The 17,801-nt window shown below is 49.4% G+C and overlaps 5 protein-coding genes across 5 annotated transcripts; 2 read left to right on the forward strand and 3 right to left on the reverse strand.

The window, feature by feature from the left end:
• Positions 1-894: 894 nt before the first annotated feature.
• BKA55DRAFT_567801 (uncharacterized protein) lies at positions 895-7,426 on the reverse strand. Its single transcript, XM_046192765.1, has 3 exons — positions 5,268-7,426; positions 1,476-5,212; positions 895-1,425 (listed from the first exon to the last, which is right to left on the reverse strand). The coding sequence occupies exons 1-3, from the start codon at positions 7,017-7,019 to the stop codon at positions 1,305-1,307; spliced, it is 5,610 nt and encodes a 1,869-aa protein (XP_046049056.1). The 5' UTR covers positions 7,020-7,426; the 3' UTR covers positions 895-1,304.
• Positions 7,427-8,349: 923 nt separating this feature from the next.
• Positions 8,350-10,656, reverse strand: BKA55DRAFT_689977 (glycoside hydrolase superfamily; the record flags this gene model as incomplete). The annotated part of the gene is made up of 1 exon (XM_046199429.1): positions 8,350-10,656. One exon carries the CDS (start codon positions 10,654-10,656, stop codon positions 8,350-8,352), a length of 2,307 nt encoding a protein of 768 aa, XP_046049057.1.
• A 1,703-nt stretch (positions 10,657-12,359) lies between these two features.
• On the forward strand, positions 12,360-13,818 carry BKA55DRAFT_512036 (uncharacterized protein; the record flags this gene model as incomplete). The annotated part of the gene is made up of 2 exons (XM_046187767.1): positions 12,360-12,491; positions 12,526-13,818. 2 exons carry the CDS (start codon positions 12,360-12,362, stop codon positions 13,816-13,818), a joined length of 1,425 nt encoding a protein of 474 aa, XP_046049058.1.
• An 865-nt stretch (positions 13,819-14,683) lies between these two features.
• On the reverse strand, positions 14,684-15,586 carry BKA55DRAFT_539317 (uncharacterized protein; the record flags this gene model as incomplete). The annotated part of the gene is made up of 1 exon (XM_046190125.1): positions 14,684-15,586. The coding sequence occupies one exon, from the start codon at positions 15,584-15,586 to the stop codon at positions 14,684-14,686; it is 903 nt and encodes a 300-aa protein (XP_046049059.1).
• Positions 15,587-16,083: 497 nt separating this feature from the next.
• On the forward strand, positions 16,084-17,781 carry BKA55DRAFT_567807 (uncharacterized protein). The gene is made up of 2 exons (XM_046192766.1): positions 16,084-17,382; positions 17,438-17,781. The coding sequence occupies exon 1, from the start codon at positions 16,424-16,426 to the stop codon at positions 17,369-17,371; it is 948 nt and encodes a 315-aa protein (XP_046049060.1). The 5' UTR covers positions 16,084-16,423; the 3' UTR covers positions 17,372-17,382; positions 17,438-17,781.
• The last annotated feature ends 20 nt before the right edge of the window (positions 17,782-17,801 follow it).

Genomic DNA, 17,801 nt, shown 5'->3' on the forward strand with positions numbered 1-17,801 from the left:
AGATGGATCAATTGTGACATAAACTTGATCATCCGACAATGGAGGGGTTGGCAACCTGGGGGAAATGCTAGGAGTCGGCAATGAAGACTGACCAGTTTTCTTGTCGCCTTGATCTTTGGATAAGCTGTATAGTGCTTTAGCAGCGATTTCCATGGAAGGGTCGGACATGACCAGTGCTGTAGGATATATCAAAGTAGTGATAGACCTGAGAGAATTTGTATGTGTTGGAAAAAACTCGAGTGTATTAAGATGGATGATCGTATAATAGTGCTGATCGGAGATGTAGACTTTGTATATAATAGTGTGTGATTTTTGCGATATCCGTAAAGAGATAAAGTTCTGTTTTTAGTATGTTCAACTGAGGAAGGTTTATCTTGCGTTCATCAAATTGCCTTAGAGTGTGCTTCGGTAGTATCATACCTTCTCAAGAAATTCTCGCGCAATCCATATTGATAACCACATCGTCAATAAATACATATATCTCGCATATTAACCAAATGCCCTAGTTAGCACATGGGGGCTGAGATTGAGGGAAATCTGTGTAACGTCTTGTTTTTGCTTTCCTTCCTTGAGAAGTACAGCTTCTAAACAAGGTAGGTGGGCATTAACATCCTTATGAGCATTAAGGTAGCCTTCACTCTGGAGTAGTGATGGTGGCTGATTGACATGTATATGATAAAATGGGGCGGGGGCTCAGCAACAGGTTAATAAAAACAATATCAAGCATATACTATGGGAGCTAGACACATGTTTGTTGACTTTGGCCGGGGATCATCTCAACGAATCCTCCGTCTTCGGTGGCTGTGCGTGACTACCTTAGCCTGGCAACTCTTTCTACTTTCCATGGACCAGACTTGTATGGATATGCAAGGTTCTGGTCTTATACCTTAAGTACATTATCTAAATAGAATTGAGATAAACAAGCTGTGTTTCGACTGCTCTATGTCTACCAAGTGCGTGCCCCCGATTTAACTTCTGTCAAATCCAGGCAACAGCCTCTAGATATCACTGATCCTGCCTGAGCATGCATAAAATCATCACACAAGTCTATAACTTGCAGTCACACTTGATACATACTTCACAGTATCAGATATCATCAGCCATCCAACCGTTCATTTCATTACCATTTGCATCCCCCCCGTACATAAACAACGCCAATCAGCTTTCAAGCCGTATTCCCATAATGACGCCGTCGCTCTCGAACTTCAAAAGCGTATAACTCCCATGCCACTAATACATACATACAAAAAAAGAAGGTAAGAATAATTAGCCACTTCGTTCAATATCATGCATCTATAGCTAGTTTATTTGAACGACTTGATCTTGTGATACAGCACTGTGTCATAAAAGTTGTAGTTTGGATCCAGTTCACAGAACGGGTGCTGCGACAGGAGCACATCCGCTGTAGGACGGTCGAAGGGGTTTCTGTCTTCTTGTTAGCATTCCGAACAACACTGCCATACCAAGAAACTTACACTTGGAAGCAATCCATCATAAAGGCAACGGCCAGTGGCCCAAGAGTATCCTGAATGTCCTCGGGGATCGGTGGCCGCTCGCCATTGGCAATCTTGTAGATGGCACCAACAGCCTCCTCCTTGGCCCATGGGCGCTTGCCAGCAAACATCTCCAGGACTACACAGCCCAGACTCCAAATGTCGACCTTGGCGCTGTAACCTTCGCCTTGGGATCGAATGACCTCTGGGGCCATCCAGAATACCGAACCTTGCATGTTGTTTGTCTTGTCATTGCCATATATGTTGTCCGTCTTCTTGGAGATGCCGAAATCGCTGATCTTGCACGTTCCGTCCAAATCAAGAAGAATATTGTCGGCCTTCAGATCGCGATGCAAAATACCCTCGCGATGTAGATAGGCGAGGCCGGAGAGTGTTTGTCTTGTTAGTGAAGACACGACAGACTCCTCAAACTTGCCATGCTTGCGCAGACACGATCCAATACTGCCACCAGAAATATACTCGAGAAAGATGCTAATACTAGTTTCCTTTCGCTCGCATCCCAAGTATTGCACAATGTTGATATGGTCCAGGTGCTGCATTGTGTCGATTTCCTGGTCTAGAGCCGCAACAAGCTCCTTCATCTTGCTCTTGTCACCACCAGCCGCCTTGGGATTCACCTCGACCTCTTTGACAGCCAAGAATTCTCCTGTAGTGGCATTCATACCGAGGTACACTCGGCCATAAGTACCTTTACCGATGAGCTGACCCTTGAACCACCTAAATGTCGTCTGTCGCTTTGGCACTGTATCTTGAGGAATCTGCGGCATTATGACGCTACCACGTCTATCCGGTCGGATTTGTACAATGTTGGCATTGAACATCTTTGTACTCTTTCGGCGCATAATGTTACCTGACGACGGTCCTTGATTTGTTGAATTGGTTCGCTTGTTGGCCTCGTGAGCGCCGCGGGCGACTTCTCGAATGGACTTCATTCGACCGAGACCGCCTGAGCGTCGAATACTCCTTGCAGCCACAGAAGTGGGCCGCTGTTGATCGAGGGCTTTGAGGGTTGACTCGTCGGAGCCAAGAGTATCATTTTCGTTGTACAGAGATGGCTGCCGGGACGGTGGTATTGCTGGTGCCTGCTGAGTATGGTTCGACACTGTTGGTTGGGATGGCCCTTGATCAGAAGTGGTCTCTGTGCCCTCGGCAATCGGAGATGGTGGCATTCCACCTTCGCCAGGTTCATCAAGAACAGGTTGATCGAGATCCAGGTTGGGGAAGAAGTCGTCGAGGTTATTGATAAGGGCGTCCGTTGGAGGGCGATTAGCCCAGACATCCTTCTCGATAAACGATTTTCGCCGGCCGAGTTTACTATCTTTGTCCTTGTCTTCCGATTCCCAGGTTTCGGAACGAGGTGTCGTTGGCTTTTGCCGGGGGTCTTCGTTGCTGTCAGGAGTCACGCTACTGCCATATGACTTGGGTGATGTAAAGGCAACAGAGAGACCCTTCCTGGAGCGCGCCGTATTAACTGTTAGACTAGGACGCTTGTTGTGACCATTTGCATCTCCATTCGCCGCAGCGGCCTTGCCCTTGTTTCGGTTAGCAAGTGGAATGGCAAAGAGCCCGTCATCCGAATCATCCCCGCTGTCATCGTCAGCCGGTGGTGCGGGAGCAGGCTTCGAAAACTGGACGTCTGAGTCCTCAAAGTCTGGATCTGGCCCATGAGTTGCTCGTCGTTTTGGAGGCGACGGATGATCCGGGGCGAAAGTGCCCCTTGTACGGCTCGAGTTGGGACTCATATCAGTAGGAGATGTTGCCCTCGGGACTGTTTCAAAGATTTTAGCTTCTGGTGCAGCTTCTGGTGCAGCTTCAAGGCTGGGGCTTAGCATAGAGGGTGATTGACTGGGCGAGTAGTCCGGCACAATGAAGGGCAAGTTCTTCTTGCTCCAGGTCACGGTACCTGGTGTAGCTATTGTACTAGGACTATCTCGACCCGAGCTTGGTTGAGGAGGGTCGATGCTAGAGAAGTGGTCCTTACCTCCGGGGATCGATTGTGTTGAAGATCGCGCGGGAGAAGAGCCACGATTGTTCTTGGCAGATTGTCCAATCGCGCTCAAGTTCCTACCCATGCCTGCAAGGGCTGCCCCAATACCAGCAGGACCTGCAGCTGGCTGAGATGTACCCTTGGATCTCCTTGACTTCTCAGTCATCTCGCTCTCGGTATGTGGATGCCGTGGTGTTGGATATCCCTCAAGACTGCTACTTGATGCGCGTATGCTAGCTCCAGTCTTTCTGCTTAGTGAGTTCGCCTTGATCAATGTCGCAGAAGGATCGCTTGGTGGGGCTGGAGGTCGCCTTTGGGGGAAGAGTTGTTCTGGCCTCTTGTCCTCATACGGCGACTCACGAGGTTGGTCGAAATCGACGTTTCGGCCGACGATACCAGGTCCAAGTGTCTCTGAAGGACTACCCTTCATCGCTGCTTGTTTCCTCTTGGCCAGATACTCGCGCTGCTTTCTCTCCATTTCAGCTCTATATGAGCTTCCCTCTCGAGCTACCTTATCCTCAGTCTTCTCATCTGTCAATGTATTAGAACGCGAGGTGGGGGGCGATGAACTAGATCGCTGTCTGCTATTTCGTTGGGCATCCTCGGCAGTAGTTCCCGGTGGAAGATAACCAGGAGACAAGGATACAGGGACCTCAGCTTTGACGGCAAGACTGGAAACGGGAGCAACTCCTGGGGGTGTTACGAAGAATTTGAGTGTTCCAAGAGGGTCACCCTTTGCTCGTTTGACGGTAATAAGGCTCGAGTCGTCCAAGGGATCCACATGTTCAAACTTGCCAACTTCTGTAAGATAAATGTAAGAATTTTCAAAGTCGCCAAGGCCAAGATGCATGCAGATAACTTGACGGACTTCCGCTGCTGTCTCTGCTTCTGTGATGTCGCACATTCGGTAGTTCCAGTAATCCATTGTGGCCAATACGTAGGTCCTTACCGGGCTGATTCTCCTTGGTCGTAAAGCATGGCCGTTCCTGTCATCATGACTGCCCAGCGTTGAGCCGGCAAGCTCGAGATTGGTATCGCTGCCATTGGTTCCTCGAACACCCAAGCCCACCGGGCGGATAGATCCTTGCGGCGAAGTTGGGGAAGCCTCCATTTCTTCAGGAGATGGGTATGCACCATCGTCTTTGGTTTGCCTCTTTTTCCTGGACAAGAAGCTGAGGAAGCTCTTGGAATCTTTGGCTGAAGCGGGTGTCTCTGCACCTGCTGACCTCTCCCCTCCTTCAGAAGGCGAGTGGCGAGATCGGATATCATGATTTCGCCCATGAACAATTTCTCCCAGGTTCATGTTCCGGCTAAGTAAGTTGGCGGCGTCTGACGGTACTCCAGATCCATATATGGCTGCGACAGAGGCAACGGAGTCCATGCTGCTTCTTGAACGGTGCCCAGCTTTTATTGTGTTGGGAGATTGGGAGAGAATAGGTGTCGTCGCCGATGTAAAAAGCGCGGGAGGAATGCCTGGGCTACCAGTTGGACTCGCTGAGCGCGCAGCGGGACCACGGAACGTAGCCTCGCTCGACTCACTAACGTTAGGACTATGACGACGCGCACCATCCGTATCGACATGTTTGAGAATATTACGATGATTGGACTCAGAGCTTATGTTGGGGCCGCTGACACTGTTGGGTAATGTCGTAGATCTGGTCTGGGAGAACCTGCGACCGCCAAAACCGGGGCCAGGGGCATTGAGAGGTGTCTACAAGAAAAGTCAGTAAGGGTCAACACTCACAGCACCAATTGGGTCGACAAACATTTGGCGAATCCATGGGATCAGTTCCAGCGCTTGGTAGGTTATTCCCATGTCCGCCATTGAGGGATTCTTTACGGCCGTGAGCCGTTGAAACTTTAGACACATCAGCTGGTCGACCGGTGACAATACTTCGAATTAGTCTTCGCATTCGCTTGCCCTCCTCTCGCTCACGGGGCTGGTCCCAACCGGTTCGGCTGTTGGTGCACTCCTGGGCAAGCCTTGGATACACCTGCTGATGCATCATACCAAAATTACCACGCCCACCGTGGCCACTTCCAAGCTCGAGGAATTGCGCTCCGTGTAGATTGAGGGCCCTAAAGGTTTCCTGCCAGTCTTTGGAGAACTGGTTCTGGGCTAACCAAATCAGAACGGTATCGAGGGGCCACTGGGCAGCGATTTCCGGTGGGATCGAGCCGGAAGGAGTGGCGTTTGAAGAATTGGATGTGCCGCGCGGCTGGGCGTTATTGGCAGAATAGAGGCGTTCCCTCGTAGCCTCGTCCATGGGGGTTGTGGCATTTGTGTCAGTTCCGCTCTGCGGCGTTGTCACAGGCCGCGATGTCTGCGAGTTGACAGTCAGGGTTGGGTCTTCCAGTCCAAAGGCGGGGATACCAACTCCCTCTCCGTATGTGTCGCCCTGCGGTATATAGGTCGCACTCATGGCCTCATTCGGCGGAGGAGGTGGAGGGATAGAGACTGTTTGCCCAGCAGCGATCTGGGCGTGTAACTTTGGGTTGTACGGCTGGTGCTGACCGGGCGGCGGCGGGGGGATGTTGAATCCTGGCCGTCCGTCGTACATGCGCCCAAAGGCGCCATGCCACGGAGGCTGCTGGCCGAGAGCACTCGCCGGAGGCGGACCGGGAGGTGGGGGTATCGCGACGCCGGAGGGGCCTGGTGCGGTGGGATATCGAGGAAGCGGCGGCGGCGGAGGCAGATTCATCATATTACCCATTTGACCGGCATTCGGAGCTCCCATGGGGGGCGGCGGCGGCGGAGGGACCTGGAATGGTCTTGTGGGATCGGCGCCCGAGACATGTCTCTGGCCGGCCGGATACATGATGGACGGCGCCGGGGGCAACCCGCCTCGAGGAACAAAGTGGGCAGAGTTGTTATCGACGGTAGACGGCGGCGAGGTGTGTTGGCGAAGAAGAGAATTCGGTGTATGCGATGAAGACGGAGAGACAGCAACAGCAGTGGCGCTAGTGGTGGAAGCCCTTGGACGTAAGCTCGAGGCAGATGAGACAGGGTGGAGGAAGTGAGCCTGCTCTGCAGTCGCTATGTCGGAGGAGGATGGGCCCAGGGGCCGGGGTCGATTGACAGCCGCCGGGGCAGTATGTGTGTGCGTATGCGGATGTGTATGGGTATGTATCGTTGCGGCGCCAGCAGTTGGATGCGCTGGAGGATATGAAAAAGAGGACGGCCCCGTCAGGGAGGATGAGGACGACAGGGCATAGGCTGGAGGTTGGTCGTGGACGTTTGGCTTTGGAGTCCCGGCGACAGGGACTAGGTCCTGAAGACTGGGTCTCGAAGAGGAACGGAACCTGGCGGTCGAGAGAGACTGAGGCTGAGAATGGAGCGAAGAAGTGGTGATTTCTGGGCCCGTCGAGGTTATGGATCCTATGATGGGCTCTTGAGGCTGAGATTGAGACCGAAGAGCCTGCTGTTGCGCCTGGACATGAGCCTGTGCCTGAGCTGGTGGTAGGTCGAAATTGGCAGCGGGACGGTTAACCCGTCGCAAGCTATCGCTACCCTTCATGGTTTGTATCTGCGGTGGAGTAACATGTCGAGGTGGGTCGTCTCGACAAGGATCCTGGGGGGCTAGCCTAGGCCAGACCAAGCTAGCATAGGATAGAGAAGGATGCTGAGATGTCAGGGATTATTGAGTGGAGGAGTGGGATGGTAGTGAGGAGGAGACGATTGATTTTTGGTGGACGGAAGAAGCTGACAGTTGAGATAGTGAGGAGCAGTAACTTCTGGAGTTGACGACTAAGTTAGACCAACACGTGCAACATTTAATTGATCGAACAAAGAATAGGTAGTAAAACCACTAAACTAATGCAGCATTCGAATAACTCGACTTGGCTAGTTACGGCTTGACTATCAGTTTTGTTCCGAGCCGTTAGACGGGAAACTCTGTTTTCTCCTCACGTTCCCCCTCATCAGAAAGGAAGAAGACTTTCTAGCCTGACTGCTCCATGTTCTCACGTTAGGCTTTCAGCTCAAGGGCGTCTGGCGCTTAGCGACAGCTGAGATGGTGTGCAGAGTGTGAAAAGACATGCGCTAGCTTCACTAATGGAGGGGGATCTCCAGCAAATCGGCATCATTCAAATGTCGCCAGTCTCGGGTAATGGGGGCACCAATTGACAATTCTTGCCTGTGCTATTTTCAACTCCTTCCATTGAAATTGTCATTTTCGGAATGGTTCTTATGGGACCGTCCTGTTTTATTCACTTACACTTCTACTGGTAACATACCTCAGCATCATCTGTGAGACTTTTCTCAACCCTCCATGTTTATCTATCTGCCTCTCTCCAATGTCTAGGTCCACAGAGCCCCTGGATTATAACCCATGGCAACTCAGATAACCTGGTATCGTGAATACGAGAATGTTCCTGACTAGGAACACCTTGAAGTCAATTCCCCCTTACCAGAGCATTGGGACTCCCCACAAGCTGACCATTCCCTCGGCAATGAAAAATCACGAATTGAACGTCCTTTCCTGTGGCGTCACACTATACACGAGATTCTTAAACTGTACTCTACCAAGAACGGCAAGCCGACCGGGGAACTTTTCATATCGCAATGCAATTAGCGGCCCGAGGAGAATGGCTTGACTGGGAAATCCCCTGTGGCCTAAACATAACTTCCTGTACTCTTCGTATAGAAATTACCTACCCAGTCGACAAAGTTTACAATACACCGGTAGAAACGGTTTCCAGTCGCATTTCAAGGTACCCAATTAGATACATCTTCAAATATTAAACCTTGACGCCGTGTCCCGGAACATGCTCGCCAGACGTAACTCAATCTACCATACACTGGATTTGACGCGTCTTATACGCACCTTGTCTCAAACAAGGCTCAGCTCACATAACACTGCAGCTTCCAAAATTGAATCCATAGCCTTGCTGACATTGCTCGAGATAGCCAGCATCCTCCTCGGATCCTATAGGAACGTTGTGCTTCCGCACAAGACCCGAGATCTTGAGACTCTGCTCTCCCTCTGCGTGCCACCACTTGAGTTTCTGAAGTGTTGTACCCTCTTCATCATCTGTGCTAAGCTCCCACTTGCCTGAGGACACAGCCACCTCGCACTGTTCTTTGGGAAAATGGTACTCAGGCAAATACACAATCGTAGGCGACTCATCTGGTGCTGTCTTTGGTGCCTTGACCTTGAGAAGATATGTACACTGTCGTAAATCAAATCCGGTGGACACAATGTCACCGTATACCACCGTCGGCGTAGGGCGCACGAAAGCCTCGGCTGCGCGGAAACCAGGGGCATTGGTTAGTTGAGGATCCTTGGCCGAGGGCGCGGAGCTGATCGATGGATTGGTGAGTGTCCGTTTGAGGTTGTCGGGCGTAACATTTCGATCATCAGCCACATCCTTCTTCGTGTTTACCGCGGTCGCAGTCCTCGCCAGATCCAGTGACGACTGCGAATATTCGGGAACAGGGGATTCTGGAAGTGGCTTGTCATCCAGCGAAAGAATGGACAGATCCTCTCCATTCCAAAAGTCTCCCCTTAAGTGATCGTTTCTCGCACAGTATGTCCATAAACAATGTCCCTCAATCTGAGATCCTTCAACTGCAAAGTAGTTGGCGTCCATCGCCGCTGACTGGCTCGAATAGTCGCCTGTCTTGTAGGCTTTCTTGTCGTCCATATCATAAGGAATACCAAATTCTGATAACACGCAGGGGTGCTTCCCTATGCGGTCAAGGCCCTCTTGTCTCAGTGTTGCGAGCTGGTCACGGAGACAGTTTCGAATAGCCGTCTCTCCGATCCTGATCGCCAGCGCTGGATGCCAGTACTTACCTCTCAAGACTCCGACCACATCAACGTTCCACGTGCTGTTCCAGTGCTTGGTCATGAGTGTGATGCCATCGTAGTAATGCGGTGTGAATACCATTCGAGGATCTTCGTCTTCGGTTCCTTTAATCTCGGGTGGTAATTCGAGTGTAGGAAACTGCATGAGCATAATGCAGTCCTTGTGGACGGCACGGCAAATTTTGACATATTTTCGCCAGAAATCCATGAAATAGGTATTGGTGAATTGCGGGTAGTCGATGATCTTACCGGAATTCGGGTTTTTGGCGAAGTAGTCCTTGCGAAGGAGGGTATCGGTCTCCATGTCCCAAACTCCATGCTGTGCCCAGACACACTCGCCAAGCTTCCAGCCAGGATCGCGCTTCCAGCCATATCTTGAATCGTCGTAGTCTGCCGGTAGCCATGCGACCTCGCCATGAGGGTCAACCAATTTTGTGCCAGTCTTGTAAGGGCCAAGGCCGCCCATCTCCCAGGTATCGACTTCACACGCTCGTCCCATTCCAGTCAATAACGTCTGCCACATTGTTGGACAGGTTCCCTTCTTCAAAGGGTGTTCTTTAGGGATCACAGTAAGATCTTTATAACCAGTCATGCCCTTGTTTGGTTCGTTCATGCTCTCCCAACCAATGACAACGACATCTTCCAGATCGCCTGCCTCGTGAATTCGCTGGGCAAGTTGACCGCATGCTCTCATGAAATGGTCCTGCAGGTAATCCTGGATGTTCACACCGTCAATTATACACTTTGGAGCAAAGTCTTTGCCAGCAAAAAACATGGTGAATATGGTACCAGCTGCAAGTCGATAGTAGTTCGTTGACCAAATCATTTTTGGAAACTCATCAGGGCTGGGGTATGTGTTCTGAACAATAGCTGCTTCGGTCGCGGCGAAGCTCTGAGGGTTGAGACCGCATGCATATATAGTCCATAACGGGGCACCCGAACCACCAGTGAAACGGGACCAAACGTCCTGGTGGGGGTCCATAAATATATAGAAGGCATACTCTTTTGCTATTCTCAGAATATCAATCGTATGTTGAATGAAGTCCTCATCGTATTTCCCAGGCCCTGCGGCCTCGAGTGCCTCCCAGGTAAAGATGTAGCGGATAGTGTTGAAGCCGTATCGTCTGAGGCGCGCAAAATGAGATCGCGCATCTTCTTTAGGAAAAGGACGCTGGTGGAATGTTACATTATCGCCATCGAAGAAGTCGGTGGGAATGTGAGATGGTTGATCGGGTTCGCTAGGGAGTTTGGCATCGGCTGCGAGATTGATACCCCGGAGGACGACTTGTCGACCATATCCATCACGGAACTGGCCATCTTCGATCAACAGGCGAAAAGAAGACATGACTTGCCCTTCTCTAGACCGCTATGTCGTTGTTGAGAGAGAGCAAGAATGCGGAGCTGAAGGGGGAAACTAGGAAATAGGCCAAGTCTGGTTAGCTGGGTCAACCACTTGACGATGACGTTCAAGGCTATGGGCCTGGGGACAAACAGGGATAAGAAGACCCTGGTTAGTCAGCGGGATCTCGGTCGGATGCGAATTTGTTTCGTGTAGAGGCAAATGGAATAAAATGACAATTATTTCAGTATTCGGGAGTATAGAGAAACTGGAATGACATCTAAGTCTAATCGATATTCAGTGTCTTATTCTTCTTCTATCCGAGGTTATGAGGGTCCTAGACCATTACCTCCATGTCCCCCACTATCCGGAGTTTATGAACAACCCGAACATCAGCCGGTTTGATTCCGTATTCGCTCTACTATCAGCAAGCCACTTTAGACAGGAATTAGTCGTCGTGTTAAGATTGGTCTCCGTAGACGTCATGGGTGTCAATATTGATCGCATACTGAAACATGAGCATAGTGGCGGACAGGTGAGTAAAAACGGATGTCCACTGCAATTAAACTTAAAAACAGCACCCTCGACAGCTTGTGGAAAAGAAAAGAAACCGAGAATGCCCTGTCAGTTTAAGAAATTGCGGATATAAAACGTGAATAATGACCAAAGTTCCGAGCATATCAATCAATCAATCGTATTCGTCATCCATGGGTCCGATGGTGGCTTTATTTAGGCGCTAAAACGAATGCCGCACCCAGGCAAATTTAGTCAGCCAGATCTCTCGTTGTTCGTGTAAGCGAAGCAACTTGTCCGAGAGTCCGTCGAAGCCCCCCTTCGGAGGGGTCTAACACGAAGGCTAATATAGTTGTGCAACAAGAATAGAAGCTCAGAGCCTCGTAAATAGTTCAAACTGCGTGTGCGAGTGTGTGAGACTCCCTATACTGCCCCAAATGATCTCGTCAGCTTCATCCTCCTCTCTGACGTTTTGCACTCAAGAGTGAGAACTTGGTCAGATACTAATGACAACCCGATTCCTTTGACCGAATCAGGCATAGCTTTACGACCTCGCAAATCGGACATTTTACGCAATTACAAATGCGAAAACCCGTCGCCGTTAGTTAACTCCGCTGGAGCTGCCTACTTTACTTTACTCCCCTCGCCCAACCAATCCCCCATTTTCTTGTTATTCTGCGTGAATCAACAGCCTGTCTTGTCCTAGAAGCTTTCTCATACAGCTGAGAACCCTTGCTTCACATTATATTTTATTCTCGGGTCGAGAATATCAACTCTAAAATCATCTGTCACCGACCCACACACATTTGCCGGCACTGCTGCTATTCCGGTTGTGGCTGGACTAATAGATCATCAACTCCAAATACCCCTACGAACATCACATTCGGTGATCCGGTAAGAGTTGGGACTTATCGGATTCTGAATACCGGACTCGGATTTCATCGTTTTTGTGTTTTGGGCTCTCCCGGTCCAAGAGCTGAAGCCGTCCGGCGCTTCCGTCTGCAGATACGGAGACATTGCCCGGTGAGCTCGGGAAGGGCCTTGAAGCCCATGACGACGCCTAAAAGCAAAAGCACTTAGAGTTGGTGTTTCCTGCTCGTGGTTCGTTGCGTACTTCTATAGCCGCTGAGGCATTCTGGATGATCTGGCCATTCTCTATATAATATTTACAGACACTGCATCGCCATATAGATAGCATGCGCAAGTCAACGACGCCTCAGCCAACTGGTCCAGAGAGCATCTCCTCTGCGCGGGTCTCCAAGCTTGCCAGAAGGCCGCATCGTAAATCGAGAAACGGATGCTTCAACTGCAAGAGGAGAAAAGTAAAGGTGAGACCTCAGAAAAAGTCTCCGAATGTCCCAGATCAAAGCTGACAAGACCCAGTGTGACGAGGTGAAGCCAGCTTGTGCCAACTGCGTGCGCTTTGGCATACCCTGCGATTTCGCACCACAACCACCTTCCAGTGACGACTCAGCGCCGCACACTTCTCCCCCGGAGATACTATCAGTTTTAGCAGAACCTGCCACGACACCACGACGTGGTCCTGGAAGGCCACGCAAGGACTGGGCTGCACTCACGCGACCACCACCACCTCCCCCGCCAGCATCAGACAGGACGACAACATCACCATCTTCGACGTCAGCTACGCCAGTTTCCTCTTCAACGATATCAAACTCGCAGATATGTTCGTTGAATATTGCTGACGCCGAGTTACTCTTCCACTTCATGGCCAATACCTCGAGGACCTTACACGATGCTGATGACCCTGTCGATGATATCGCATCATTCTGGGCGCGAAATGTCCCCCAGATCGGCCTTTCCTACCATTTCGTCCTTCATATGATGTATGCTCTGGCAGGGTATCATCTGGTCTACCAAGAACCAAAAGGGACTGAACGGCATTCCCAAAGCCTCGCTCTTGCGGCGCATCATGCGGAGCTCGGTATTTATGAAATGAACAGGACATTAACGAATCTTAACGAAACAAATTGCGGCGCTCTCTATGTCGCAGCGGTGCTCGTCTGCTATTGCACCTTTGCAGCTGGCCCGACAGGTCCTGACGACCTTCTTATATGTGTTATTGGCGAGGGAATCTCGCAAAGATGGCTTCCCGTGATTCATGGAGTCCGGTTGATCCGACAGAGTATCGAACCAGCAACACTCTTTACGGGCCTCATGGCTCCTCTCGGCGGCGGTGGCACAAATTCAGAGATGGAAGATACAAGACCTGAATATTTGGTTATGGGGTTCTCCTACATTGATTGGGTTGGACCACTTGAGAAGCTTCGACTATGGATAGCGTCTCACGAGAACCCAGATACTGCTCTATATCTGAGAGTTCACAAAATGCTGTGCGATGTTTACGAGGCCAACTTTGGCAACTCCGAGGGACTTGTCCAAGTCCCAATGATGAACAAGCTTGTGTTTGGCTGGCTGTACCGCATGCAGGATCTGTTTGTTGGGTGTCTTCAGCGAAAGGCACCTCAGGCTCTGCTTTTGATGGCGTATTATGTCCCTTTGTTCAGGACAATGAAAAGGTCATGGTTTATGGAAGGGTGGGCAACACATCTGCTCGAAACAATACGAGGTTTGTTAAGTACGGACTTGATAGGTTGGTTGGAGTGGCCGGTAGAAATAACTCGGCAGCCTGAGTGATAACAAAGATAGAATGGAACTCGATGAACAAACTGGATCTTGACCGTTCTGTCGTCCCACCGGACGATTTCGTGAATCGGATTAACAACGCTATCTGAGAAATCATTGTCGTGATGTTGCTTGGGTAAGATATTGAGGCTCGTACTCAAAGTGCCATTGGAAATATGATAACTATGGATCAAAGAATATTGACTGTGATATTCGAATGTTGAAGAGACAAACCACCCGAATCAGGGAAGTTTTGGGTATATATACACATTCGATCACACGGCCGGCCCCCAATTTACTCCAAATCGGCCATGTCCGCCATGACATACGAGTCATTTATGCTAAGTGCCTCCTTTCCGAAATATCCGCCCCCAACCAACGATATTACTTCCTTTCCGAAAACCAGCTTCAAATGCGAAAACCCCATGAAAGTTCCACTTCCATTTTCGTATACAAGATAAGGTGTGTGCGGGCCCTGTGGCGACTCGGTTGTCGATCTTGGTGGTTGCATGTTGGTGGTATTCACATGCAAGCTATTCTTTTTGAGGGTGTTTGCCTATGTCTCAGTGCACCTCTTCAATGGCTGAACAAGAAGTTCTATGTGATAGTAAAGAGATCTCCGTTAGTCGATCTCATCCGAATGCTTCACACCAGTAATTCTTTCCTGCGCCCAGTGTACTGCTGATCTGCCAAAGTCATATATGCTGGAGCAAAATGACTCCAGTGGTATTACGAGCTCATCAGGCTTCCAGACCGAATTAACAAGCCTTCCCGGTCCATATATCTGATCCCGATACACGGTATATGGTACCGTATATCGAATGGTGCTGCGAATCACTGAACCCGGTATGGAAGGTGGTTTTTTCGCCAGGGCAGCCTAGACCGCATGAGAGTGCCTTCGCCAGGGTACCCTTTCTATTAAGGTTATCGTGGCATCACCGAATTTGAAATACCCAGGGATATTGGCTTTTTTCTCCTCTAGGGCCCTGTAACTTTTACAATGAGGGAGTTCCCTGCAAGGCTCTGCCCAGTGTCGGTGTTCATGGTTGTGCGTAATACCGCCGTTCTCGTGTTTCTCAACGTGGCACTTTGTCGAAACCAGGTGCCAGCTTCTGTTTATCCTGACTACCTCAATCTCGGCGTTCGATCGATAGTAAGATGGAGGTCCAGGAGCTCGACCCATCCACTCAGAACAATCATGGTTATGCAAGTGGCAAGCTGGTCTGGGGTGGATATCGTGCGTCCTGGAGTGGGTGGCGGCACCGTGAGATGAATTATTTCTTTCGTAGTGTCTGGCGCTTCTCGTGGTTACACCATCGTAAAAGTATGTCTCATGGGAAGATGTATGAAGGCTCCCGGTTCGATATTGGAGGGGAGTCTGTGGGTAATCATTTAGTTGAGATTGTGGACTGGATGATGGGATTGCGCTCGGGTTTTCTCCATTACGTGCAGTGTGTTGTAATCTTGTTGTTTCATTGTTGGTTTTGGAAGGTATTGGGGCAGGCTCCGGGATAGTATCTTCAGATTCGTCGTTTGCTTGAGCAGCTTGAGAAGCAACAGCAAGTTCAAGCGCTGACTTGGTAGGTTCCTCAGCCTGTTTCCTCAACGCGAGCTTCAAACGGCACCGGAAGCAGCGCCTGCCGAGTTTCTGGCATTTCGCACACTGTCTCTCTACTTGCGTGCAGGATGAATCAAGGGTTTCTTCGAAAGGCTCGGGTTCGGGTTCGGGTTCGGGCTCGCGATCATAAGAATTGAAGATATCTTCATACAACGAGTCCATGTTGATGATTCGGCTGGGCTGCGGTGGGAGATTGAAAGAAAAGGATATCTGCGCCCGTGTAGGGCAGGTCGTGATTCAGATGAAAGCTTGCCTTAATAAACCTTACTTTGGTACAACGCTTATTATAGGTCAAACTTCTAGATCCAGCAATCTACTTTTTGATTGCTTGCAGAAAGCTCAACTTGAATAATTTGACTGCATCACAAAAGTCCGATACAACAACTAGATATACTAGATATACTACCTACTAGGTAATGAATGGCATGAAGAGAGTGATACGTAAATGGCAAGATAATATCTTAATGGCTATAAATTCATTGACATCATACGATAACACAACTGAGAATTGAATTACAGTTGTCGCAATATCATAAGATTCTAACATGAAGATCTTGCAAATTGATATACTGCCTCTTTCGCGTCACTTACACTACAGTGGCTCAATTTTATATGCCTACCTAATCAATAGTGAGTACCTTCACCTTAAATACCTAATGGTCCAAAAATCTGTAAGCGAACCGAGATTTATCCACCTGGTTTTTTATCCAAGAATCTTGGAGGTTGTTGGTTGTATGTGAATTACGCTGGTTTCTCATTGGTTTACCATATAGCACTTGCTGCCTGGGCTTCTGCCTAACGTGCCATGTTACTATGATTACCCAAGCGCCGTGACATGTTTATAAGGCCGTGTTTCAGTAATGAAATAAGCATTGTGGATGGCACTGTTGGGATCGGTATTTATACCCAGATGACACTCTTTGATTATCCACAATACTTATCGCCTCTCCATCCACTACCCTCACACCCATATCTCACAACCTCTATTTCCCGCACAATATGGACTCTCAAGAAGAATCGGTTTCTATACCGGATTTTCCACCACGAGATCCTTCTCTCGAAACCCGCCCAGTTCCTCTCAAGCGCTCTTTTAACATCCGCTCATTCGGTCCTGGTGCTGATCCAGCTATCCAGAAAACAGCCCGATATGTCAGTGATGTAGACCTGGATATCCGGCCCTCAGATTACAGTGATGACCCTGAATTTGATAGTCAAGTGTTTGAAAGAGAGAGGCCCTTCAATCGGTGGATCCGTGATAACGAAGATTGGTTGGGCTACAAAAAGAGGTCTGACGATGTCCGCAAGCTTCTCTCCGCTGTAGAGGCACATCAAAATAAGACACGAGGGCCGTTCGGACAAGCAGTCACGGATCCAACATGGGGCTATTTCGTCTTTGTCACATCTTATTCCGGTCTGGCGCGCCAAAAACTCAACCAAGCTCTAGAAAACCTGGTCCAGGCCACACTCAGAAGCTTAAAGCCAATGTCACCTTCTCTGTATAGTGAAGAAGCAACTAAAAGATTCAAGCTTGAAGTCATAGAAGACAAAGAGGCTCTAGAGAATGCATCAGAAGACCGAGTGAGAGAGGAATTTCGTGCTCATCTCAGAAGTCTCGGGGTACTTGAAGACGATATCATGTTCAGAGGAATTGGTACAAGCAGGTTCTCAGCATGTATCCTCCTTGATGAACAAACAATCAGCAGGTTGGCCAATATTGCGTTCTGCCTTGACATTGAAAGGGATGAGCGTCGTCTTGCCAGAGTCTTTGTGAGGATGATCGATCCAAAATGGAACTATCCTGAGGAACCCTACCCAGAGGCAATCGATGATGACGGTGTGCCATATCGAGGCGGAGATGACTGCCCTGTCACTGCTCTCGCAGAGCTCTATCGCATAATGGACGGAAATCTGATGGGGGAGTATCCTTTCTTGTGGACTTTACCTTAGCTTAAGCTACCCTATATCAACTATCAGTTAAGGATAATTAATAAAAGCAAATCCTCAAACTCTCACTTTATATTTCTGCTAAAATCTGTGCATAGTTGTCAGATTAACGGCCCGTTCAGCCAATTGACATGTCGTTGAACTATTCCTGCGATTAGGAAATTATTGTAGTTTGTGGTTATTAACACTATCATCATGTGTTTGGACTTTATCACAAAAGAGTGCGTGAGACCATGCGTAAGAACGCCACGAAGTTGTAATCCATATCAAGCTCTGGCCACTGAAAAGGAATCGCTAAAGTGGCTAGGTAGCTAAAAGTTTGACACGATAGATGAGGCAACATATGCTCGCATATCTAAGGTATACAGAGATAGTGTAGGTTGATGAAGTGGGACCAAAGACATGAGCGGGACATCTTCGGCTATCAGTGAGC

The sequence above is a fragment of the Fusarium redolens genome (genome assembly GCF_020744475.1).
Source record: "Fusarium redolens strain MPI-CAGE-AT-0023 chromosome Unknown BKA55scaffold_8, whole genome shotgun sequence".
In the NCBI taxonomy this organism is placed as follows: domain Eukaryota; kingdom Fungi; phylum Ascomycota; class Sordariomycetes; order Hypocreales; family Nectriaceae; genus Fusarium; species Fusarium redolens.

Excerpts from the sequence above, each read along its gene's own strand:
- BKA55DRAFT_567801 (XM_046192765.1), bottom strand. The coding sequence starts at position 7,019 with ATGAAGGGTAGCGATAGCTTGCGACGGGTTAACCGTCCCGCTGCCAAT. Across the intron at positions 5,213-5,267 it reads ATCCCATGGATTCGCCAAAT|ACACCTCTCAATGCCCCTGG; the intron begins GTTTGTCGACCC and ends CTTTTCTTGTAG. Across the intron at positions 1,426-1,475 it reads ATGATGGATTGCTTCCAAGT|AAACCCCTTCGACCGTCCTA; the intron begins GTAAGTTTCTTG and ends ACAAGAAGACAG.
- BKA55DRAFT_567807 (XM_046192766.1), top strand. The coding sequence starts at position 16,424 with ATGGACTCTCAAGAAGAATCGGTTTCTATACCGGATTTTCCACCACGA.